At 40.7% G+C, this 27,346-nt stretch overlaps 2 protein-coding genes across 6 annotated transcripts; one reads left to right on the forward strand and one right to left on the reverse strand.

The window, feature by feature from the left end:
- Window positions 1-11,186: 11,186 nt before the first annotated feature.
- LOC127535701 (zinc finger BED domain-containing protein 4-like) lies at window positions 11,187-12,645 on the reverse strand. Its single transcript, XM_051954244.1, has 2 exons — window positions 11,607-12,645; window positions 11,187-11,509 (listed from the first exon to the last, which is right to left on the reverse strand). The coding sequence occupies exons 1-2, from the start codon at window positions 12,643-12,645 to the stop codon at window positions 11,187-11,189; spliced, it is 1,362 nt and encodes a 453-aa protein (XP_051810204.1).
- Window positions 12,646-12,916: 271 nt separating this feature from the next.
- LOC110970857 (G2/M phase-specific E3 ubiquitin-protein ligase-like) lies at window positions 12,917-26,573 on the forward strand. Of its 5 annotated transcripts, none has more exons than XM_051953975.1 (12): window positions 12,917-16,050; window positions 16,171-19,479; window positions 19,701-19,939; window positions 20,039-20,139; window positions 20,256-20,431; window positions 20,783-20,977; window positions 21,254-21,340; window positions 21,433-21,686; window positions 21,762-21,887; window positions 22,494-22,634; window positions 24,787-24,903; window positions 25,022-26,573. In XM_051953975.1, the coding sequence occupies exons 2-12, from the start codon at window positions 19,323-19,325 to the stop codon at window positions 25,049-25,051; spliced, it is 1,623 nt and encodes a 540-aa protein (XP_051809935.1). In that variant the 5' UTR covers window positions 12,917-16,050; window positions 16,171-19,322; the 3' UTR covers window positions 25,052-26,573. The 5 variants fall into 5 exon arrangements, with proteins under 5 accessions (XP_051809935.1, XP_051809923.1, XP_051809940.1 ...); XM_051953963.1 differs by having other exon boundaries at window positions 24,787-24,895; XM_051953980.1 differs by having other exon boundaries at window positions 19,701-20,139; window positions 24,787-24,895.
- Window positions 26,574-27,346: the final 773 nt, after the last annotated feature.

Genomic DNA, 27,346 nt, shown 5'->3' on the forward strand with positions numbered 1-27,346 from the left:
GGATACCAGGTCCAGTCTGAACACATCCACACTCATAAATTTTGAAAAAGTCATAGCGCCACCTGTTGGTAATAGTAAGTTTAAGGCCTTATATTTTCAGGTACAATGGCCCCAAACTTGGTGATATCATGCTGGAAATTGGTCAGTCGAGTCTTCACCTCTTGACAATCCCACACTGTGAAGGGTGTGACATTTCATGTAACGCTGTTGCCGTAGCAACCAAATATCGCCATGAAAAACAAAGCCCTTTCTGACAGGTTAGGAATACTCCAATGCTCACAAAAATTACCACACACATCACCATTGACCCAAGGAACAACACTGTATGCATCTCGGCACTGCACATGCTATAGCGCCCCCTACAGTATTTTTAACAAACAGCCCCCCCAGCACGTTTCACCTACATCCATGAAATTTGGGAGGCTTATAGAGCACATCAGGACGCACAAAAAAGCCTCTTGGAGCCATGTCCTAAACCCAACAGGAAGTCGGCCATCTTGGATTAATTGTGAGATTTTTGATGATTTTTCTCATTTTTGAGAGTTAATACCTCCTGGGGGATAATTCCAGGAGACCTGAAATTTTGTCAGTCCACACAGCAGGACTTGGTTTGGAAAAGTTATCAAAAGTTTAACCAGAAGCCAAATGGCGTGGCCATGGCGACCATCAGCGTTTTGATGCTTCGCCATGAAACATCAACTGCTGTATAACTCTCCTCTGCATGCTCCAATCTGCCTCAAACTTTCCATGTGTGATCACAATCCAATCCTGATCACATCTACAGGCCAACAGACACTCTCAGTCGCAGCGCCACCTGATGGAGGGACAGTAAATGCTGTATAACTGGCCTCTACATGATCAAATCAGCCTGAAACTTTTCATGAGTGATCAGAGTCCAGCCCTCATCACATCCACTGTTTGAAATACACTCTGAGTTACAGCGCCACCTGGTGGATAGACAGGAAATGCTCTATAACTGCTCTGAACATGCTACAGTCCGGCTGAAATTTTAAATGTATGATTGGACTCTGGTCCAGATGCGATTCAGAGGCCGACATACACTCTCAGTCACAGCGCCACCTGGTGGACGTGCGTGGATTCACGACCAGCGTGGATGCGAGGACCCGTCCATCGCTGCTTGCACCTTTAATTTAGGACTTATTTCTTGAGTGAGATGTTTTATTTTTCTCTTCCTCCATCTTATTTAGCCCCTACCTGGTGTTGGAAAGCAGCACAGAGACATCCAGACAGATCTCAAATCATTTCAAACAGTGCTTCACTTTTTATTTCTCTCTCCTCTTCATTCTCTGGCTGTGAAAGGATTCAGTCAGCTGCAGTATATTTATTACTCTGCTAAGGAATACAACAGAGTTATGTGATGATCAGTGTTGGTTTGTTAACAAAATTACTCAAAAACAGATGAATGGATGTGGATGAAATTTTCAGGGAAGGTCAGAAATGACACAAAGACCAAGTGGTTAGATTTTGGCAGTGATGCAGCTTATAGTCTGGATCCACAGATTTGTTAAAGATTTCTTTGTCACTGTGAGATAGCATCACACTGTAACCATGACAACAAGTGAATACTGCATCACTTGCTTGCTGATGATCACATGATTGTGATCGTACTACAAATCCACCACTGAGGACCACAAATTATTTATTATTTATTTATTCGACAGCCTTGGTGGAGTACTGACCTCTCTGACTGATTTTCTTGTTAATCTTTCTATAGTCTTTATTTGATCAAGCTGCAGGCTCGTTTTCCTTTAAAATTTATAAAGTTGAGACTAAACTTAACATTCCCTGTGGAGAAATTTGGTCCCAACAGCAGCAGCTCTCAAGCAGAAGACAGCTTTGTAGGCCGAGGAAAACTCAACACTGCATGTCTGGGGCTGCATGAAGGTGAATTTGTTCTCATTGGGGCAAATTTAATTGTAAATTGCTTTACTGAAGAGAGTGCACTGAATATGTGATGGCAATCATTGCTGGCAGTGTTTCTGTCTGGATAACAGTGAGTTTGTTCAAGCTGAATCTATTTTTACTGTTTCTGACCATGACTTGGCTCCAGAGCAGTTCTTATTGAAAGGATCAGGATTGTAGATCAACAGATTTATCTTTGAGAAGTGCAACCATGATTGTCATTTATTTATTTACATTTATTTACAGACGTATAGCACCTTGAGATGAACCATTAGAGCATTTGTCCTGTTTACTGAGCAGCTGATAGTGTTCAACAAGTGTACAGGATGTAAAAGAAGACGTTGAGGTGCAGTGGCTTTGGATCAATTGTCCACTACTTATTGATCTCTTATGGCTGCCTGTTCAAATCATTGACACTTTAATAATTATTTCTAGGTTCTTGAGTAAAATAATCTAAGTCTCACCAGCTGATACAGCAAAGGAGTCCAGAAGTCAAATCTTCAGATACCCAAAAGAAAAACACCTGTTTATTCTGTTCAAGAACAGGACAAACGGATGAGAGACGATCCCGGGATCATGTGTGAAATGTGCCCAAATTCACAGGCTTTTTATATTATTCTGGCTGGGGGCTTTGTCACTCCCCCAGCCCTCCCTTCTTTTGTTCTGTTGTTCTTAGGAAAAGAGAAGTATCTTCTCCCGGGCTTCATGCCAGTCCTAACCACACGTTCCTTTTACTGGTCATTCTGCACGTAGGCCAGGACCACCTGGCAATCGCTGGGTACAAGGTCACACTGCTGGTCATTACACACATATTAAAACTACACAGTCAACACACAGTCAGTGCATCTCAGGACATCTGGCAGTCACACATTGAAGCACACATCTCTGTTAGATTACAGAAAGTACTGGGTTTTCCACAACAGTCCCCCCTTTGGCTCTAAAAGAGCCACACCTTTCCATCATCTGGGACATCTGACTACAACAAATGTGAAACAGCATTAATATCAGACAGTGTGATGACTGTGAGCAAACAGGTGAAAGAAAACTTCCAGACAATGAGGATCACGTACTGACAGAGGCTCAGCTACAAAGGTAACTGGGCAACATGGTTAGAATTTTTTGAACAGGGTTTTTAGCTCTGTCAGATTCCCCCCGGGACTATCCCATCCTGAGCACCCAGTGATCGTCCTTGTCCGGCCCCTAGCTACTCCTGAAACATGACCAGGGAAACCTCTCTGACACTAGATACTTTTGGGCTCTTGTGATATTCTTTTGGCTCAGATTTAATAATGGCTCTGGGTGTTTACGTCTTAGGCCGCCAGAAAGGTAAAATGCCTCACCATGCAACAAGAGAAGCAAAACAAAATCAAACAAACTAATACTACCCAGTGTGATATGTAAATGAATACATGAAGTGTATTTGTGTGCATGTGCGTGTGCATGTCTGCATGTATGAGTGGACATATATATATATATGTATGTATGTGTATGTATGAGAAGTGACCACAACTCAAATAAGCACACGATATAATGAGTACATACATAATATCACATCTAATAGTAAACATGGGAATATGGTGGATATAAGCACAACAGACACGTAACTAACTCAGTGTGAACTTCAATGAATACAAAAAAACACATCTAAGAGGAAGGCAAGCAGGTGAGCTTTGTCTGAGGCACTGTAGGTGTCAGCTGGTGGCAATTGGGTCCGCCTGAGGACCTGTGGCCTGGCTGGTGGGGCCACGTTGTTGCTGTCCACCCTTGGCTCCGGTGTCGTTGGCGTGTGGTCATCCTCTGAAGCAGGAAAAAACGCAGGTGGCCTCGTCCTCAGGTCATCGAGAGTGATAGGTCTCTCATGCCGAACCTTTGGTCTGGACGTCTCCCTACTTGGCCCTGGCTCCGCTGGTCGTATTTCTGGTCTAGGTGGTGCCAAGGCGCGGACCATCCGAGGACTCCCTACTCCCTGGACAAGCGGCCCTTTCTCCCCCTGCTACAGGCGGTCCACCATGGGCTCGGCCTGGGGAGAAATAAGGGCAGAAGAACACAGGGACGGGGCGCCATGCCTGGTGTTTGTGCCGCTTCTGGCTCCCTAGGGGCAGGACCTGTCCAGTTGGCTGCTGGTGGGGGCCTCTGCCATGCAGACAAATATGCCTCCGCCATTTACAGTCTGTAGGGAGGTTGTATGATATGATACATAAACAATGTGTGCTTACATACATACACAGCATGCAGTCCTATGCTGTATATATATAAACATATGTCAGCATATTTACAATTGTACATACCTTTGGAGAGAGGAGGGGGACTTAGAGGTCGGGCACCACCTCTGGAAGTGGAAGTGCCATTTCCTCGTATAGTATCATTTCTTCATATGGTACCATCTCTTCATACAGTACCACAGGCACCGTCTCAGTGTTGTTTTCATTACTACATGTTGATATCGCGTTAACCTGTTCTGCATGCTGCACCTGTACTACTGGAAACTGGCCAGTGATCTTTTGAAACAAAGTAATAATCATGAGGCGCAGTATTGGTACAATGCAACAGACCACCATGGACACCACCAGGATAAACATTCCAATTGCTATTCCAATCATCTTCAAAGTATGCAACCACCCCCCTTTGGTCAACCAGTCCCACATTCTGGTTAACTGAGTATTCCAATTAGAATTACGAACATTCTCATCTCTCATTCGATCCATTTCAGTCAGTAGCCAAGTTAAATTACCATCAGCTCCTGTGTGCAGGGGTATCTCAGTGCAGCATTCATCTCCTATTTTGTCGCATATTCCTTGATGTGGGGCCATGAAGGACTCTATAATGAACCTGTTTTGGAGGGTCATTATTGATGTGGCATGCAATTGTTCCCGTACCAATGATATACCCTTTATGGTATAATTGATGAATCTCTGTTGGTTGTACCAGAGAAGGTTTATCCAACGGCTATTTCTAGCTATATACTGAGCATTAGGTATTTGTCCAAAATAGGGAAGTGATCCTGCAACTCGTCCTGATTCTATCCATCCCAGATGTCGTGCTACCTGATCATCTGGTACTCCATATGGGATTTGGTCCCAGCTGATGTATATTTCTCCAGAGTTCTTCCAATCCCAGACTTCTTGTTCAGCACTCCTCCTAGTTCTCCTCTGTGTGTTGTTTCTATTTGGCGTTTTATTTCTATTTCTTGTCTTTGTCCTACTTTGTGTCCTACTCCTACCTTGTGTTTTAGTGCTACTTGGTGTAGGAAGTTAAGTGTACAGCACATCAGAATAGTACATCTGTAATCGCACGAGGTAACAATCTAGCCGATGCAGTAGCAGGGCCACTGGACAGGCGGTGCAGGGACATATTTTAGTTGAGGAAGACTGTGCACCAATAACTAATCTAACATCATTGATTGAAGCTCAAAATGCAGCTCCAGAGGCTGAAAAAGGTCTCTGGCAGCAAAGAGGGGCGATAAGAACTGTAACTCCACATGAAGGCCTTTGGAGTGGCTCTCATGGCCATTTTGTTATCCCACTGTCATTATTAACTGTCGCCGTAAAGCTTACACATGAACCTGACCACTGTTCCAGACCCCAGGTGGTCACCTTATATGGTAGCAATGGTGGATAGAGAGTCGTCTTTATGTCAGCACTGCTCAAGATATAATGTTAGGAAGATGTTCACACTACCTTTGGCCCTCATTTTTTGAACAGAGTGATCGGAGAAATGTTTCAGAGGCTGCAAATTAACGGAAGTTTGGTTGTGTGTATCATCCTCAGTCACGAGGCTCTGTAGAGTGCGAATGGTATTTTGAAAACAAAAATTGAAAAAATTGTGGGTGAAAGTAACAACAAACTAACCTTGCTTGATGCATTGCCTATTGCTTTAATGGCTATGCGTTCCCAGACTAACAGAATAACCCACCTGACCCCGCATGAAACGCTTATGGGACGTCCCATGCCAATGCTACAGCACAGGGGCCCTGCAGAGGGACCCTCTTTACCACAGCTGACAGGAGAGTTGGGTGATTACTTCAGAGCATTAACTAACATCTACAGACTTATTTTTCAATAGGTGAAAGAGGCCAATAGCAAGGATGACTCGCACATCCCGGTGGATGTTCGTGATATCCAGTTGAAGGGGAGAAATGGGCGCTGGGGGTCGTGTTATGTATGATTCTTTTTACCAAGCTGTTCATTTTGAAGTGGTTCAACTGTCTGGTTGTACAAATGGTGACTAAGTATTTAAAGAAAGGTCTCTTTCTATTCCATACTGGAGCTTTGGTTGTTTACAAACCACATGGATATCTGTGGGTGCAGTTTTGTGTTCCTTTTTTTGACGTGTCGGACACTGAGGTCGCAGGGCCGTCCGGCCTAGTCTCTTTTCCTTTACTGCTAACCCTTTGTGGGTTAGCAAGGGGGGAGGTCCTAATATCTGATCAGTCCTAATATCTGATCATTCCTTATAATTTTGATCGTTCCTTATAATTTTGTGGTTTATCTGTGATCACACTCGTTACTAACATGGGAATTATAGTTAATGGGGTGATTGGGGAAGCATTGTATGTACAATATGTAAAGGCAGAGATGTATGACTATGCACTAATGACTGTTTTTGTAGAAAATGGATCTGTAGGTAAGCACTGGTTAAGCTTCCCACATAGAAAAGAATGCCATGGAGAGGGGACGGTGACTAGAAGGGTAAGGTAAGGTGCACATACACCACAGGCCACAGAACAGGACACAAGATGACAGCAAAAGAAGCGAAAATCAAAATGCAGTTAAATGATGATAAGCGCTACAGGAGAGATTTGGAGAAATTAAAAACTGCTAAGTGGGACACAAACATGTTTATGCAGTGGTTGAAATTCTCAGCACAGGCGTTACATGGCTAGAGGATTGGCACGACAGAACTGTTACAATGCCAGAAGAATTCCTCAATTTAGAATATTACCGGGAAGCAGGATAGGAGACTGCTCAGACTCAAACAGGTGTTTTGCTAGTTGCACTTTGCATATGGCCAGTAGGGGTGGTTGGGGTGGGAGTAATGATCCAGGGGCCTGTTTCACGAAGCAGCTTCAAGAAACTCTGAGTTTCTTCCGCAACTCTGAGTTATCTACTCTGAGATAGAAAACTCTGAGTTTTCGGTTTCACAATGGCTGATTTGAGTTGGTTTAATTAACTCAGAGTAATTTGACCCGGAGTCAAGCGCATGCACCGCAACTCTGAAAAGACAGCATCAATGGAACCCCGATTCGACAAGTCACCATGGAAACGGGGAAACGAAAGGCTGCGTTTTTGAACTGGTAGTTTTTAACGCGCTCATATGGCGAGTTTGAACACATTTTTAGAAAGAACTGCAACACTGCTGCAACTGCAAAAGAGAGGGATATGGCATGGAGAACACTGCTGCCCGGGTCAACGCGTAAGTTTAAATGTAGTCCTTTGTAATCGTAATAATATTACAGGGAAAAACTGTCTGAATAGCAGCCTAGTAAGTTATTTTATTTAGGTGAAATCTTGCGGGGGAGAAGCGCACGGGGCAGCAGCTTAAGATGAAATATAAAAACATTGTTCAAACAGGTCAGACCTCGGCATTATCTCATGGAGGTACTTCATGTTGATCATGTTTTACATTGTAAAGTAGCCTAAATATTAAGTGGCTGTTTGACTGTGCAGTTGTTTTATTCACACATACAGTGCCTTTCATAAGTATTCACCCCCTTTGATGTTTTACCCTTTTATTGCTCTCATAAATCAATCATGGTCAATAAAATGTAGCTTTTTTAACAAAAAAAATATTGGAAAAAACTCTTTAATGTCAAAGTGAAAACAGATTTCTATAAAGTAATGTTAATGAAAGAAAATTATATAAATGAAAATAATTGTTTGCATAATTATTCACCCCCTTCAAGTCAGTATTTAGTAGATGCACCTTTGACTGCAATCACAGCAGTGAGTCTGTGTGGATAGGTCTCAATCAGTCTTGCACATCTGCCCACTGCAACTTTGCTTCATTCTTCTTTGCAAAACTGCTCAAGCTCTGTCAGGTTGCGCGGGTATCGGGCATGAACAGCCCTTTTCAAGTCCAGCCACAAATTCTCTATAGGATTGAGGTCTGGGCTTTGACTCGACCCCTCCAGAACATTTACCTGGTTCTTTTTTAACCATTCCTGTGTAGCTTTTGCAGTATGTTTTGGATCATTGTCTTGCTGGAAAATAAATCCTCTCCCAAGACGTAGTTCTCTTGCAGACTGAAAAAGATTGTCCCCCAGGATTTCAGTGTATTTTGCAGCATTCATTCTGCCCTCTATCTTTACAAGCCTTCCAGGTCCAGTTGCTGAGAAACATCCCCACAGCATGATGCTGCCACCACCATGCTTCACAGTGGGGATAGTGTGTTTTTGGTGATGTGCAGTGTTTGGTTTCCGCCAAACATGACGTCTTGTCTGATGGCCAAAAAGCTCAATTTTGGACTCATCAGACCAAAGAATTTTCTTCCACTTGACAATGGAGTCTTCCATGTGCTTTTTGGAAAACTCTAGTCGAGATCTAATATGACTTTTCTTCAACAGTGGCTTTCTCTTTGCCACTCTCCCATAAAGCTTTGACCGGTGAAGAACCCGGACAGCAGTTGCTACATGCACAGTCTCTCCCATCTCAGCAGCTGAAGCTTGTAACTCCTTCAGAGTAGTTGTAGGGGTCTTGGTGGCTTCTCTCACCAGTCTCCTACTTGCACGGTCACTCAGTTTACGAGGGCGGCCTGATCTAGGCAGATTCACACAAGTGCCATATTCCTTCCATTTCTTGATAATTGATTGCACTGAACTCCGGGGGATGTTCAGTGCCTTGGAAATTATTTTGTAACCATCCCCTGAATTGTACTTCTCAATAACCCTTTCCCTGAGTTGCTTAGGGTGTTCTTCTGTTTTCATGGTGTAATGGTAGCCAGGAATACTGATCAACCACTCTCTGGACCCTTCAAACACAGGTGTTTTACAACTTAATCACTTGAAACACACCCACACCACTCAGGTGATCTTCATTTCACTAATTGTGAGACTATTGGCAACAATTTGATGGACTTCTATTGAATTAGACCATTAAATTAAAAAGGGGGTGAATAATTATGCAAACAATTATTTTTATTTATATAATTTTCTTTCATTAACATTACTTTATAGAAATCTATTTTCACTTTGATATTAAAGAGTTTTTTCCAATAATTTTTTTGTTAAAAAAGCTACATTTTATTGACCATGATTGATTTATGAAAGCAATAAAAGGGTAAAACATCAAAGGGGGTGAATACTTATGATATACACTGTATGTTAACTACTGGAACATTAACTGAACTATCTCTTTTATTTGTAGGAAATAAAGAAGATCAAATGAAATGTGCATCATGTCTTTATTTGCTGTGGTGGTGATGATGGTGACTTAAACTCTAAAGTGATTATTGCATACGGTGTCTCTGACTGCTCTGCTGTCCTAGATAGCTGCAGGTGGATGGGGTCATCATCTGGGTGTTCAGTTTGTAGGGCAGGGTGTTGCTCTCCTCTAATAGTGGTAATATTATGAAGAACAACACATGCCACAGTAATATCACAGGCCTTCTCAGGGGTCACCCTGAGGAGACGTAGGCGCTGGAAACGGGCTTTCAGCAGGCCTATGGTCATCTCCACCCGGGCCCTGGTCCTGCAGTGAGCTTGGTTGAAGTTCTGTTGGGGGCCGGGTTCAGGGTCAGGGTATGATATGAAAATAAAATCAAACCCGTAGTTGCAGTATTTTTAAATACGTTCTGAGTGGCACGAAATATCCTCCTTTTGAAATACATTGGTTTGAATTTCGTTGTGTGCACCACGAAAAACATGAGAAAATCGTGTTGGTGCGCACGAAGCCATAGATTAATTTACGTGACAGTTTCACGAATCCTTGTGAGAGCCAGTGTGCCTAAATATTTACTCTCTGCAAAACGCCTGCCAAATATACAGGGCTGACTATGGCCCTTTACAGCTGAGAGGAATACACCAGTAAGTTCTGATTTCTAAAATGCCAGGGCAGAATAATAAATGTAATCAAATCCTGCTTCAAAGTGCCAAAATTCAATAAATAAATACATCATTAAATAATTAATTAAATGTGTCATTAATTAATTAAATGTGTCATTAATTAATTAAAATTGGAATGTGCCAAAATTCAATAAATAAATACATAATTAAATAATTAATTAAATATGTCATTAATTAATTAAATGTGCCATTAATTCATTAAATGTGTCATTAAATGTGTCATTAATTCATTAAAATACCAATTAATTTCAGGTAAAAAAAACATATTATTATTTCACTATTTAATTAATTATTTCATGGTCCTGTGTTGCACTGCTTCATGAATTTATTTTATCTGTCAACCTCACTCATCAAAGTCAGTGAGCGGATCCTAACACCTGATTGGTTACCTTGTACATCAAGTCAAGGCAAATCGATTCCAGATAATGGATTGACGCAGAGCTTGTGAACATATTCCAATACACTAGGTGGCGCTGTTCTGCTGTGCATTGGTTTGGATACTGAGAGAAGCAGCGAATTTGATTAAGGAAGCTCTGAGCAGAACTCCTCCGGCTCCGGCGGCTCAGTCACAGCAGATACCAGCTGCTCAATCACGTACACCTGTCCAAGGTAAGCTAATTAACTTAATGTTAGCCAGGTGTGCCGCTAATCAGTGATTCGGGACACATGTGTAGGTTAAATTTTATAACTATTTGGAGTTGGATCGAAAATGTATTTGCGGTAGACTCATTAGCCTACTGCGTGCTTCGTGTGTAGGCTACATGTTCAGTGTAAATGATGGGCGCTTAAAACTAGTTCGCTAATCGGCAGAATAGTGATAGTTAGTAGCAACATGCTAGGATAGAAGTTGAGGCTGTTTTAGCTGACTGGTGACTATTGAGCTGTGACATTTATCTGTGTTGCAGCCGAGGTAGCAAGTAGTGATGGTCAAATGAAGCCCCATGAATCACTGAGGCTTTCCAGCCCATTGCTTCATTAAAAGGTTCACTACTCGAAGCCTCACTGAAACAGTGAATACTGCCATCTGGTGTTCAAATGAAAATATGACCTGAGCCGAAATTTGGTATGAAGATCTATGCAGTAACAATTAATATCGGATGCATCTATAGTATATGTACGTGTGCATGCATGTGAACACCCATGAAGACTCATGGCTTTGTTCTTAATCAAACCTGCAATAAAAGCAATACAAGAGTTTGCATTTTCATTCATTTTTATTTAAAAATAAAAGTTTCTCAAGTGTGGATGGGTTCAGTCGATTTCTTCGTTTACATAAAATTTCTCCTGCTTTTGAGAACACCCTCTCACAAGGCACAGAGGATGCTGGTGTTGACAGCCATGCTGTTGCTAGTCGATATAGATGCGGATACTGCGTCTTGCAGGTTTTCCAGTATACGAGTGGATCCTCATTCCTCAGAATATTTGCCTCTGCCAGGTAGCGGTCCAGCTCAATCGTTGCATCGGCAGTGGCGCTGGAGCTGCTCCTGCTGGTGGTGACTGATGTGTCCAGGAGCTGCCAAAGCTCACCTAATAACAGTCGCACATAGGGTGAGAAGGTTGGTTAAGACATTCAAAATCACAACACCAACATCATAATAGAGAATACAATGATCAGGTGACTCACCATGATTGGCTGGCGGATCCACGGGGACGGCTTGCAGGTGGGAGGGGGGAGACTCTCTCCTGATCATATTGACACACTCATTTTTCAGTCTATTTATTGCCTCTTGTGTTTTGCCAGGAGTTAGAAATCCAAGTTTTTTAAATCTCGGATCCAATAAGGTTGGCAGTGTGAGAGCACTGACTGATTCCAAGTTGTGGATGTGCTCCTTAAGGCGCCGGATGAGGTTGTCCCCCAGCTGCCTTGCAGTGGTCAGGGTTGGGAGTCTGCAGGAAACTGTATGATGCAGCATTTTTATGAGAGGGATCACTTTTGATCCAGACACCCTCCTCTCGCTAGAGACTTCAACTGTTGCCTGATGGAATGGCTCGAGAACATTCAGCACATCCTTTATTGCTTCGTATTCTGAAGCTGTTGGAGGTGCAACGTCAGTTTTTAGGGAGGCTAAGGCTGCTCCCACTGGCTCTCTGAGCTCATACAACCTTTCCAACATATGGAAAGTGCTGTTCCACCTTGTCTCAACTTCAATTATCATTCTGTAAGGCTGCCTCCCCATTTCTTCCTGCACCTGAACAAGCCTTTCTTTAGCTGATGTACTGGATCGAAAGAGGGTCACCAACCTTCTGCATTTATGGCGCAAGTCATTTCGCCCAGGCACATCATCAAATGACTTGCGCACAAGTAAATTAATTGTGTGTGCAATGCACACGGTGTGTCTGATGTTTAGCTGTCTGACACACGCATTCATGTTAGCTGCTCCGTCGGTGACCAGGCATTTCACTTTATCCGTTATGCCCCACTCCTCCATCAGCTGTGCATGCCCTGCAGCCAGGTTCTCAGCTGTATGGGCCTTCGGGAAATGTTGCACTCCCAGTAAGGAAGTGCAGAGCTGGTCCTCATCACTAATGTAGTGACAGGTCACCGCCAGATACGCATCCATGTTAATGGATGTCCACATATCCGACGTGAGGCTGACAGCTGCAGCCTTCCTGACCTGCTCCTTGGCCTTCTCCTTGGCCTCCCGGTATCTATCCTCCACCATTGACTTCAGAGCCTGAAGGTGAAAATCAGAGTTGTTATTCTACTTACTTAAATAAAAATTACATTTGGCTCTGTTCACACACCTTTCTGCTTGGGAGCACATAGTTGGGATCCAGTGCATGAACAAGCTCCCTGAATCCCGCATCCTCCACAATTGAGAAAGGCTGAGAGTCCTTAATGACCATGCTGACCAGAGCCTCATCCACCAGCGCTTTTCTGGAATCTGTAACATTTAATGCTGCCTTATAGTTGGAGTCAAACACCAGATTTAGTAAATATGCAATAAATAGTTCCTGTTACTTTGGCTTGTCTCTGGCCTGTTGGCAGCCTGGGCATGCTCATGCATGGCTCGATAATGGCGGATCATTGAGGAAGTATTATTGCTGTATGTGAGCTGTCTATCACACACCAAGCACCTCACCTTTAATAAAATCATACATATTGTGACTGATAGTTCACTCTATGGCAAGTATACAATAATCACTAGATTCCAAGAACTTCCCAGTGGGAGGTTCCACACAAACAAACCTTATTATGAGCAGTTTGCTCAAAATACTCCCACACAGGTGAGGACTTCCTCTTTCTAGCTGGTTCCATCTGTGAAATGGGGGATTTGCAGCACAACAAACAAAAATGAAACTGGGGGGAATGTGAATTCACTTTTAAGTGAGTGACTTTATCATCACCTGGCACAAGGCCCTGCTGTAAAACTATGTTTTCCCAGTGAGTTCTTGACATGGAAGGTGCTGTAGAGAAGTTTGTGACTGCAGAAGAAGGTGCACACACCAAACAGAGGAGTGAAATCATTGACAAACTTAATAAGTGACACACATGCACACACAAACACCCATGATTTCACCCAACTCACAAACAGGTGCAAAAGAAAAGTATATATATGTGTAATAGCTCACGTCAAAACCCTAGAATTGGGAAAATAATCTACACTGCTTCTACTCCTAAACCACTACCTCTCTACTTCTCAAACTATTATCTACTATCTCTATTTTTTACTCTGACTGACTCTCTAACCGCTAACTCACTCTCTCACAAACCACCTGACAACTCACTACAAACGCCGACACAACCCACAGTGTCCCGCCAGATTTGAAACGCTTATATGAGGAAGCGATACGTTGAATGAACCAATGACGTAACCTGAGCAAACCGAGGCCTCGTTTGTCATCGGTCACGTGATTTCCTCGGACACGACACAAGCCTCGAAGCAAGGCTTCATCTGACACGCCCACTTTTGCTCGAGACACGCCTCGAAGCCTCAGTTCATTTGTCCCATCACTAGTAGCAACATAGATATATACAAACGCTAGATGTCTCAAGACGGAGTCGGCGGCGTCGTCACTTGGCGGCCATCTTAGGACAGGGGACTGCTCTGGCGCACTGTACTGTAGTCAATGGTAAGGTGGATGATTTCCTCACTTTAACACTCATAACTCGCTCAATTCTTGATTGATTTACAAACGGTTTAGTTTATTACAAGCCTTATTAATGTGGTTATGAGTCAGGCTCAATTCCGAAATCGCAGCTTTTCGTTTTGAAAAATGCGGCATGATTGTGTGTCTTTTCTGCCTGGCTACTCACATTGAAGATGGTGTTACTCACAATCTGATTTTCAATTATTAGGTTTTCCTGAGACCAACGTTTTTTGAGAACCTAATCTTTAGGCGAAATTACATTCTTTGTGGTTGTGGTTGTATTTATTTGCTTGTTAAGAGACTTTGATTGAGACCTTAGACTTATTGTTTGTATACATCTATGCCTGGATTGGTTAGCCTGCAGCCGAAATGCATTGTGGGTAATGTAGGCACCAGGTTCATGAAAAGAAAAGACAACATCTCTGTTTGTTGTGTATTGATTTTGGTTGAGCTTTGTTTTTATCTGTGCATTAGAAAGCTGATAGTAATAAAAAAAGTGCAATGCTAAATAATAAAATTACATTTACATCCATTTATGCTGAAAAAAGATGATATCTGTGTTCATTATTATATGAATTCAATGGTTTTAACTATTCTTATGTAAGAGTAAAAGAAGTACATCTCTGACGTTTATAACAAACCAAGCTGTTCTAAAATCGGTTGAAAATTGAGCAATCTACAGTGATTTTAAAATCCATGCTCCATTGACTTTAATGTTATGAGTGATCGAGCAGCCCTGTCCCAAGATGGCCGCCATGTGGCGACGTCGCTCCCCATAGGCTGACAGCGCTCATGAGCCATCTAGTGTTTGTATATGGGTCATTGACGTGACGCCTAAATTTTCTGTCCAACTGCATTTTTTTAATGTTAAAAAAGGTTTAAATACATAAAAAATACACTATTTATATTTAGCATCTCTCCCATATATGGAACTAATTCAACATTTCAAAAACCAGTAGTTATTTGTCATTTTTGTGTTCATTAAAATGTCAAAATATCATGTGGTGCAACCGTCCGACCATGAATGGTGTTTTGAAAACTTCTGTGAAATTACTCTAAATCTATTGTGATTTATTTTCTTCTTTATTTGGCATGATATATAAGGTATTTTGTATTACTGTAAAAAATTACAAAGCATTTACAGGTAAATTTCCATCATAATATACAAACAAACTTTGTCCGATGATGTCTATCTCATTAAATATCATGCGGTGCGACCATCAAGAAATGACCGCTTTTGGACTTTTATTTTCAAATCTACTCAAAGCCAGGAAGTTGCATCATCCACCATTTTGCTAAGGACTGATGGAAGCAGCAAGCAGGTTTGTAACTCTTTCAGAATTTGAAAAAAAAATAACCTTTTTAACAGCTAGTATGTTGTTGCCACAATTGAATATCATGTGGTATGACCTCAAAAAAGAAAAATATTTAAGTTATTTGTAGAAACAAATATTTTTATTATAAATTTTATTGTAACCTTTTGTGGGAAGCTAGCTTGTTTTGTTAAGATTGCTAATCCTGTGACTGTAGGATATGACTGAACTTAAAAACATCATGTGGTGCAACCAAATATCATGTGGTGCGACCATTGCAGATTGTTTTCAATCACAGATACATGTCATAAGAGTGGCAGCTATTGTACCTTCTATATTATATCCAACATTGATCCATATAAAGTACTTTATTTTAGTATTATTTTGAATAATTTTTCATATAATTTGAGTCATTGTGCTAATAATCCATAAACAACAGATATTTTTTTCTTGTACAATACAAGAAAAAACAAATAGAGCATGTCATTTAACTTTGGTAATTATGTATTCATTAGTAATGTATTATGTTTTTTCTTAACTCTTATTAATCTTTTTTTTTAATCAGATGCCACTATCCAGCAAAGAAAAAAGCGCTCGCCACAGGCAGCGTGTCAATTGTGACCCTGCATTAAGGGCAGACTACCTTGCTCGGAGAAAAGAAAGGTGTGTTAAAGAAATTAAATATTAAATTGAAGTTCATGTTGCTGTGTGTTTTTTAATTACCTGGAAGAAATGAATTTTTTCATTAAAATGTTCATATTCAGTCAAATCTTATTGTTTCAGCTACCAGAGAAGGAAACTGCAGGGAAAGATTCCATATGTTAAATCAAGTGAGCTGCAAGAGAGAGTGAAAAAGAAACAGAGAGAGAAATGGAGGGCTGCATCCAGTGCTTACAGGGAGAGAAAAAAGATGGCAAATGCTGTATTGGACCTTACACCACCATCTATGGACGACATTCAACCAGTTCTGGTTGGTGTAGCACAAGAACAGCCGCCAGAGCAGCCAGCAAATGCAGGTCAAGAAGTGGAGGTCCCCATACCCCTGAATGATGATTTTAATCCACCGGTGTCCTCCACACCAGAGAGGGATCAGAAAAAGAAAACATCTGTAGAGAAACGTTGCAAAAGACTACAGAAAGAGAAGTGTCAGCTGAAGAAGCAGGTCCTACATCTGAAGAAACAGCTAGCAGAGATGAGAAAGTTAAAAGATAAATCCAGAAAGCTTGAGAAGAGGTTGATGGAAAGACAAAGAGTAGGCCTAAGTGAAAAATTCAAGAAAAGGGGGAGCAAGAAGCTATCAGTAGAAAGAAAGCAAGCAGTAATCAATTTTCTGTGCAGAGATGAAAACAGTCACCTTTTAGCTGGGAAAAAAGACACCATCACAAAGAATAAACTTAAAATGCAAAGAAGAGTTCTTACAAAATCCCTGACTGAACTCCATGCACAGTATCAATCAGAGGTGGAACAGCATCTCTCCATGTCTTACAGACAGTTTGTCAGAAGGCGGCCTTTTTATATCACAGAGCCGAAGGCCAGAGATAGAGATACATGTGCATGTGTAGAACATGAGAATATCCGGCTGTTGGTGAGCAAACTTGCCAAGAGAGGGATGTTGAAGACGACCAGCATTTCAGAATTGGTGAGTTTGATTGTTTGTGACCCCAAAAACAAAGCATGTATGGATCGTGTATGTCCTACGTGCTGCTTTGACGAAGTACAATTTACTGAGACAGAATGCTCTGAGGTTTCTTGGGAACAATGGGAGAGGGTAACTTCAACAGATGGAGAAAAAAGCTTTGCAAATGTTTTAAAACAAACATACACAGGGACAACCGAGGACCTAAAAGTTTTGTTCCACAAAAAGCTTGAAAATTTAGCCATACATCAGTTCAATTGGATCCACCAATCAGAAGAGTTTCGCAACCTCAAACAAACTCTCACACACTCTGAAGCAGTTCTGCACATTGACTTTTCAGAAAACTATGCGTGCAAGATGAGCACTGAAATACAAGCTTATCATTTTGGAGGGAGCAGAAAGCAGGCCACAATACACACTGCTGTCCTTTATACAGTCCATGGCACAAAATCATACGCAACACTGTCAGACAGCCTCCGCCATGATGAACGGGCAGTATGGGCACACCTAGAGCCCATACTGAAAGAGCTTCGGACAACCTACCCACAGATTACAGTCCTACATGTAATTAGTGACGGACCTGTTACACAGTACAGGAACAAAACTAATTTTTATCTCCTTAGTACTCTGCCTTTTCTTTCTGGCTTCAAACATGTTACATGGAACTATTCAGAAAAGTCCCATGGAAAGGGTGCCCCAGATGGCATTGGTGGCGCTTTAAAAAGGGATGCAGATCTCTATGTTCATCGAGGGGGTGAACTACAGACTCCGCTGGACCTGTACGAGATGCTGGCCAAAAAATCTGGGTCAACAATTACTCATTTCTGGATAAATGAAGAGAGTATCCAGAAATATGATCAGCTGATACCAAACAAATTGATCGCTGTGAAGGGAACCTTAAAAATCCACCAGGTTTTTTCTTCAGAAGCAGCTCAGATTTATCAGAGGGAGGTGTCATGCTTCTGCAAACATGCAGAAATGAAGACGTGCCTATGTTTCCAGCCTGTAAAAGTAGACTTGAAGTGCACCACTGAGGATCCCTTAAGTTCCCCTGAGCCAACAAAAGAGCAACCTCTTCAAGATCTGTGTGGCAAGTTTGTCATCGTGACCTATGATGAACTGCCTTATGTAGGCCAGGTCCTTCAGCTGGTCGGAGAGGAAGTTCAGGTTACCTCCATGTGCCAGTCAGGTGAAAAGAACTTGTTCATGTGGCCACAAACACCTGATATTATTTACTATTATAAGAAAGATGTTCTGTTTGTTATTGCAGAACCTGAGCGAGCAACCTCACGCTGGTCTAAGTTGAGTGGCACAGACTGGGCAAAGTTCAAAAATGCTTGGGGTTAGAGAAATCCCTCTAGTAAACTGTTGCTATTAGTTAACTGTTAAATTGTTAATTAAAGATGTAAAGAAATGTTTATGTTCCGTAAACCTTTATGAAATTTTACTATTGCAGAACCTGAGCAGGCAGCCTGGCTGGGCAAAGTTCAAAAATATGAGGTCAGAGAAATCCCTCCAGGAAACTGTTACTGTTAATTGTTAAAGTGTTAATTAAAAAATGTAAAATATGTGCAATGTTCAGTAAACATTTATGAAATTTTAATAAAGTCTGTTTTTGATGTAATTTTTGTGCAGAATTTCATTGTTATTTATCTCTTTAAATGGATTTTTAGTAATACAAGGTTGTTATGTCATTTGGTGGAACCAATCATCATGTGGTGCAACTGATTATAGCAATAGCTACATCAAATTCAAAATAAAATATTTAATTCCTGTAGCTGAGACATTAATAAGTGATACTATGTTTAGATGAATTTCATTTTTTAGAACATTTTTATCAGTTTTAACTGATTTACAGGCAAAATAAGTCAATTAACCACACATAAGAAGGTGACTGTGACATTGTGGAATTAAAATATGAGATCATTGCAGAAAAAAACTGAAAAGAAAAACATGCACTTTGTTTTAAACACTTGATATTACTGAGAACTTGTGAAAAAAACTATTAAGCATGTTGAGAAAATGTGTTAATTCTGAGATAAATCATGGTCGCACCACATGACATTATTTAAGGCCAAGGCCAATTCATCTATATGAAAAAACACTAAAATCACTTAATTTAAGAACCTAATATCAATTCATGTAAACACAACATTCTCAATGTTTGAACAGTTGCAATTGATACTCCTATTTTTTCTATTTAAAAATTGGCACATTGAAAAACCTTATATGTCATTGACCCATATATCTATGAGTAGCAAGGCTCTTTGCGCCGTATAACGGTGGAGCCAGAAGGAAAATGACGAGAAGACAGGCACAAGTCCAAGTTAGTCAAAGAAGCTACACACACACTGTCTGTTGTTTGGCTGACCACAACGCGGATAAAGTTCCAAGCGTGCTGCTTAAAGCAGACCTCCTTACTTCAGGACTTGGAGAGCAAAAAGTGACATTTTCAGGTCAGTATGAAATTAGGAATTCACCCAAACCAAAAAAGTTTGTACTGTCTGTGGCTCGTTGAAATTATTTGCATTTTAACTTGGCATTTCTTTGTAGTTTTAAGTATTTCCATATGTTCATATTCGACTCAAACTCTTCATAGTGTGAATAATGGTTGTCACAGGCTTTAGGTGAGCCAATATGAGTTATGTCTTTTTCTTTTTTTCTTTTTTTTTAACAGGGAATGACAACGATCCCATGATTATAACAAATAAACTGATGGAAGTGTTTCCGAAGCTCAAAGAAGGGGGAGGCTTTGAATTCCTAAAAATTGTAGGATCTACTCGTAGCCGAAATCTTGTGTTGCTTCCATGTCCCAGCACTGGATACACCCTTGCCTATCTGAAAGATCCAGCGACGATGATTGGACAGGCTACACTCTACATACGTCCACTTCAACAGGATCTACCCATAGATTGTGTACATAGATTTACAGAGCCTCAGTTTAATACATAATCAAAACAAAGCTCACTGGTGACTCTTAATCATTAGTTAAACACCATTTGTTATTGTTGTTAGGAGAGCTCACAAACTGCCTCTGGTCCAGTCATCCCCTGTATCACTTGTCAGAAAGAAGTTCCCTTTTCAGAGATGAAGCTGCACAGATTGAGCTGCAATGGGTATGTAATTCCTAAAGAAATGCGAGGGTAGCATATTCACTTTTCTTTTGGAAAATGCATCTGTTAGTGTTATGCACACAAAGTATGACCATAATTTCAATTTTGTTAACTTCAAGGACATCCATGCAGGAATCAGAGAGAGAACAAGAGGGAGGACGAAGTGAAGAAAATGATAGAGAGACAGCCCCAGTCAGTGACAGTGTTCCAGTGAGGCCTGGAACATCAGCTGAGAGTGCAGTTGTACCAGCAGTGATTTACATCGAGGACTTGAATGACAAGGAAACAGACAATGGTTTGTGTCATCACAATAGGGTTGCTATAAGATTGTGTGCAACTTGAACTCAGTCCATAGAAAATGACACCTGCAAGATATAATTAGATAAGAGAATACAGTTGCACACAATAACACTCAACTGGGTTATATATTCTAACTGTTAAAATATTTAGTTTTTGTTCAGAATGCTGTTTTCATGTCAACTCAGCTTTGTAACAGATTCTGAAGATGTTAGGCCTCACATGTTTCAGTGACATGGACAGAACGTTCCTCCTTTTCTGTAGAATGAGAGGGTATCTGTATCGGCAGGTGACATGCCAACTTACAACATGCCTCTCTGAAATGGATAACTTTATTATTGTTGTCTAGAATGGAAGCTGATTAAAGAACCAGCTCAAGCTGCCAAAGTTTTCAAAGAGAAGCTGCTAAGTGAACATGCATCTGGGAAACCACTGAGAATGAAGATGGATGTGAGGGACTCTGAAGAGGAAAGGGAACGGGAACTTCTCTCTTTCTATAAACAGCCGCAAGAATGGGCATGTCCACTTCACTGTACTCTTCTTGGTAGGAAATATAAAGTTTGTAATATAAAAGATACTGTAAAGTTTATACAATTCCATATAAGATACTTGTATGGAATTGTTACATGGAAAAATGGGATCCAAAAATATAAAGAACTTGATGACCACTTATGAAAAGCACAATATTCTCCTGTTATCTGGAATAGTCATTATTAAGGATGCTATTCTAGAATTACAGCCAATACTTAAGTTACCTTATCCAGTTACCTGCATCAGTCAGCCACTGTTTTTCCACTGTATTATCAGTATTTTGTTTCAGGTGATGTTGCTGTCGGAGAGGGAGTGATGCGGTACTTTATGACAACAATAATATCCAAACTGCAGTTTGGATTCAGTCTAGATCTTGGTAAGTCTCTTAATATTTTGAAAGCAATTTTTAAATGTATATCATTCGTTAATTGTTGTGACTTTATCCTCTGCTCTCTTGGTACTTTACAGGAGGAATGGGCCGAACACTGCTATTTGAGGGTGAACCTGACCATCTTGTTCCAGCAGCATCAGAGGTGCTTATTGAAAGCAACCTCTTCCGGGTTGCAGGAAGGATGTTGGCCCACAGCTTTCTGCATGATGGCCCCCATGTCAGAGGATTAAGTCCTGCTGTAGTTCATGTACTGTTCAACGGGGACCCTGAAACGGCAACTGTTGTTACAGAAGACTGTCCTGATCTGGACATCAGGAGTGTCATAGAACTGGTATGCATCATAAAAAAGTTTGTCTTGCAAAATTGTTTGGGCAAATGTAATAACTTGTATGGTCTTGATTTTTAGCTTGAACATGAAGAACTTACACCGGAACAGAAGGACACGGTTTCAGCTCTTTCCCTGTCTTGGGATCTCCCGGCAGTCAACAAAACAAATCGGAGATGGCTGCATAACAAACTTCTACTGCATGCAGTGAGTTCCTGATGGTTAAGTGACAGAATTCATTGCTGTAGTTGTTGAAATTATAGAAAGTGTTGTGAACCCTGGCTATGTTGACACTGGCAGAGATGGAAACATTTAACATAATCCATAGTCATGTTAAAGTTCTTGAAAAACAGCATTTAATTCATATACAGTTTAACTACAATATTTCTCACTTCTGCAAATGTTGATAGAACAGTGGCTAACTAATTTCACAAATGATGGCACAGTAGGAAAAATGATTATACCAAAAAAGGTAATCCTTTACAAGAAATCACACTACAGTACATTGAGAGCAGCTCAACAACACAAATTTGGTTTTGTGAATTTGCCTTTTGATAATATACTTTAAAAAGGCGATACAGTCAAGTGTTCACCACTGCATTTGAGTACTAAAGACACCAGTTGCTGAAATGTATAAAATGGAATATTCTAAAATGTGTTAATGTCTTAAGGGTTGATATATTCTGTACTAGTCTGAATGGATTTTATAAAGCGCTTCATTATGCTTTTATGAAGATTTTCCCTACTATGCCAACTTTTGTAAAAGTTGGGTTGAGGATTTGGTCTTTAATATGGGTTGGGCCTGTCTCTTAGGTTATTGGGAGGACCATGCGCCAAATTAAACAGCTGAGAAAGGGACTGAAAGATGTGATGGTATGGCCCCTGCTGACATCGAGGCCAGATGTTGTCTCACTTCTTTTCCCTAAAATGGCTGAAATGCAGTTCACACCCCAGGTATGTCAGTAGTTTAGTTACATTTGTGACTTTACGTAATGAATTTACATTCATTTTCAATGACTGAGCTGGTTATTTTTCCATTTACCAAGAATGTTATGGAATAAGATTACTGTCAAAAGTATTCATCCACGATTCTAACCATTCGTATTCGTAATGTTAAACATTTGTATGTTAATAAAAAATGTGTACACAAAATTCTGCTGTCATATGCATGAGTTTGATAAATTAAGGGTTAGGATTGTTTTTACGAGTATGAACCTAAAAGTTGTGAGTGCAACTCTAATTTCTACGACTACGAAGTCTTCCCTGTGAGGACGAATTCAAGTTTATGGGTACGAGTAGAAAAATACTGGAATGACGTCACATAGGTCACAGGGGAAGGTAATCGAACACAGATTGCTCCAAACGCGCATGCGCCATTTATAAAGAGTAGACGCCGGGTGGACCCGGTGGACCTACCGGGGCAGGTGACGCCTCACAGGTCAAGTAAATAACACATCCAACTTCTTGTAATTTATTTATTTCATGAAACTGTACTGTTTTAATTGATATACAGTTTATGGACGAAAGACGGTACTGCTTAGCTTGCACGCTAACGAGCCGGGCCGGTGACACATTAGCCTTCTAATGCAAGGAGGCTAATGAGGAGACTACGGAGGCTTAATAACAAAACAAACATAATTTGAGATTATGAATCGTGGCAATTGGCGTATGAATCAGCCCATTGTACAGCCTAAATTGCTGTAAATTAAGTCCAGTTTTAGTTCTTTGCAAACTCAGACACGTGCATTAGTTTAGTTTACAATGAATCTGGCGGAGTTCGGTAAAGTTGGAAAGATATTCACAGATTCGGACTTCCGGCATCAATAACTCATGAGATATATGTTGTCAAAACATGAACGATGCCTCTTTCAAATCGTTGTAAGGTAGACAATGTGCTACAAGGCCAATTTTATCAAAAGTCGCTGTATTTCAAGCTACAGAAATAACATTGGCGTCTATGAGCAGCCGGCGGTGCAACGAGTGAACAGGGACCGTCTGCAAATAGCAAAACCGCTGCAACAGCGAAAAGGATAGATGTACTGAATAAATGTGCAGTGTCTCTTTTCGCTGTTGCAGCGGTTTTGCTATTTGCAGACGGTCCCTGGTCACTCGTTGCACCGCCGGCTGCTCATAGACGCCAATGTTATTTCTGTAGCTTGAAATACAGCGACTTTTGATAAAATTGGCCTTGTAGCACATTGTCTACCTTACAACGATTTGAAAGAGGCATCGTTCATGTTTTGACAACATATATCTCATGAGTTATTGATGCCGGAAGTCCGAATCTGTGAATATCTTTCCAACTTTACCGAACTCCGCCAGATTCATTGTAAACTAAACTAATGCACGTGTCTGAGTTTGCAAAGAACTAAAACTGGACTTAATTTACAGCAATTTAGGCTGTACAATGGGCTGATTCATACGCCAATTGCCACGATTCATAATCTCAAATTATGTTTGTTTTGTTATTAAGCCTCCTTAGCCTCCTCATTAGCCTCCTTGCATTAGAAGGCTAATGTGTCACCGGCCCGGCTCGTTAGCGTGCAAGCTAAGCAGTACCGTCTTTCGTCCATAAACTGTATATCAATTAAAACAGTACAGTTTCATGAAATAAATAAATTACAAGAAGTTGGATGTGTTATTTACTTGACCTGTGAGGCGTCACCTGCCCCGGTAGGTCCACCGGGTCCACCCGGCGTCTACTCTTTATAAATGGCGCATGCGCGTTTGGAGCAATCTGTGTTCGATTACCTTCCCCTGTGACCTATGTGACGTCATTCCAGTATTTTTCTTCTCGTACCCATAAACTTGAATTCGTCCTCACAGGGAAGACTTCGTAGTCGTAGAAATTAGAGTTGCACTCACAACTTTTAGGTTCATACTCGTAAAAACAATCCTAACCCTTAATTTATCAAACTCATGCATATGACAGCAGAATTTTGTGTACACATTTTTTATTAACATACAAACGTTTAACATTACGAATACGAATGGTTAGAATTGTGGATGAATACTTTTGACAGTAATCTTACTCCATAGAATGTGATCTGCATATTCCTTCACCAAAATAAGTTCTCCCTTTAAAATAATTACATTGTGTTTTAAGATGCTCCTAGAAAAAATCACATGGCCAGCTGAGGACAGTGATGATGAAGACTTTGATATAGAGTCCACGTGCCGCATCACTGGCTTTCTGAGGCTGTTCATTGAAACGGGTATTACGGTAACACCTTATTTGGCAAATGTATTGCTCTCTTTTAAAAATGTTTCTGTCTCATGAATAGATATGATCAATTAAAGATTAACTAAATGTAGTCTTCAATCCATTTTATGACTTTTAGCTTCATCAGGCACACTGGCCCAGCTGCTGACATTCTGGGTTGGCTGGGAGATGCTTCCTCCTGAACTGAAAGTGGAGATCTCTGGGGGAACCCTTCCTACGTCCTTCACATGCTTTGAAACACTAAAGCTGCCAGCTCATTTCAAAACCTATGTGGACTTCAAGGAAGCACTTGTCTCTGCCATACGTAGTGCACAGACTGGATTTGGACTTGTTTAAGTTTTCAGACAGATGTCACTGAATACACTGTTCAGTAGGTCAGGTCAATTGACACAAGTTCAGTGTCTTTGAAAACATTTAATATACTGTACAGTAGTTGAGAGTGGTTTCATTTTTCATATACATATATATTTTTTCCACTTACTGAAACAAAGCAGTTGTGCATCTTCAGCTTTCAGTGTTAACAGAACAGCATTCATGTTGTTCATTCTGGGCCAATAATGAGACAGGAAGAAAAGGAGTGGAGCTGTGCATAAAGTACATTTACAATCTCTTAACCATGATTTGGCTTTTTTTTTTTTTTTTTTTTAAAGGAAAGCAAACTTTTTCAGTTTATGCTTGCATGTTCTAAGATGCGAAATAAAAGCATGAGTTGGACATCAGTCTGCTATGATTGTTGATAAAACTTGCACAGTCTCTACATATGATGCAAGTGCATCAGTTACAGAAACTCCTGGAGCTGGCAAAATGGCAACCTCTTCCTCCGAGAGCTCACGGGCCAGCTGAACCACAGGGACTGACACAGTGCCTCCATGAAGAGTGTGAGGTCCGTTCCAGTCGATCCCATAGTCTTCATAAACCTGAATGGAGGACAAGTATGATCAACCTTGTACTTAAAACTAGTCTGACACATCATTACACAAAATACTTAAGATTATTTTTGGTCAGCAAGTTGGTGAGAAATGTTGCCTATCCAGTTTTGTAAAATAGTACAGTTATGCATAGAATACACAATAGAAACTACAGCTCATAGGTTGATCTTTGAAAACAGACTTGAAGATGCCATAACTTCTGTTTCAAGTAAAATATTTTCACCCATAATTCCTTTGGAGAAACACATTTAAAAAGTGTTAAAAGTTGATCTTTAACCTCAGTAGGATCCTCCATAGGGCCTTGCTCTCTGTATCTTCTCCAGAGTTGCTGTGGTGACTGATTCCTTTCAGTTCTAAGACCATGAAAGTTCCAAGCATCCTTGAAAGAGTCAAGGCTTTGCTGGATTAGTGGAAGGAAGCTCCGGTGCAGTGCAAAAAGATGGACTTCATTGTCTGGATTCAGTGTTCCCTGGTCTTCCAATGAAGTGAAGATTTGATAGAAGAGGTCCAGCGTATGTTCATACACATCTCTCCACATCCTTTCTATTCTGTGTTTAGGATAAAATTGAGAAGTTAATTTATGTGTGACATGCTAAAGAAGTACAGTCAACTGGTATGCTGCTTGTGTGAGCCTAGTTGCCAAACATATTTATTTACCGTTGATTGTGGACACTTCTGCCTGTGATGTGCGAATTCCTGTCTGTACCTCTGCTCCTGATCATAAATTCTGCTACATCTGCATTCTCGCCCCCTTTATCAGACCGTACCCTTGATGGCAGCCCATACTGCTCAACAGCAGCGATAAAGCTCTGTAAGACCATACTAGCTCTGTTATTGCCAGCCACAGTCAGGTAGACGATTAAACGACTGAATCCATCCACCCCACCATGGACAACAAATCTCCACCTATCATGCAATTGTGAACACAAAAAGGCACAACTTTATTGTAAAACAATTATGACATCTATAGAAAGAGGCATTGTTTATCTGCCAGTATCACTGACCTGATGAGCTTATGATTGCCATCTATATGCCATAAAGAGTTTGGGCCAGGAACAGAATACTGCCGTCGTCTTAATACACGCAGTCTTAGACGTCTCATGTACACTCCCTCTGCATCAACTCTGCGTAAAGACTCTTGCAGTCTTGAGACTGAGGGGAGGAAAATAAATAACCATAAACTCAATGCCATCTTCAGAAACACCTGTTCAATATACTTGACCAGTACTGGAACAAAAATACTTGGAGGCACTTATTTTGAGGAAATGGTTGTTTCATAATAAAAGACACTATGTGTGTAGATGTGTGCAAAACTACTACAGTACAGAGCCACCACAGACTCAAAAATAATCAGAGTTCACTTAATTTGCTGAAAGAGAATAAACAAGTTGCAAAACCATACTTCGGGATAGGATATGCATGGCTATTGGCTTCAAGTAAACTGCAAATAAAATTACTGATTGATTGCAAATGGATACATGAACATCATCTTAAAATTAGCTAGGCTCACTAAT

The sequence above is a fragment of the Acanthochromis polyacanthus genome, chromosome 1, assembly GCF_021347895.1.
Source record: "Acanthochromis polyacanthus isolate Apoly-LR-REF ecotype Palm Island chromosome 1, KAUST_Apoly_ChrSc, whole genome shotgun sequence".
Classification (NCBI taxonomy): domain Eukaryota; kingdom Metazoa; phylum Chordata; class Actinopteri; family Pomacentridae; genus Acanthochromis; species Acanthochromis polyacanthus.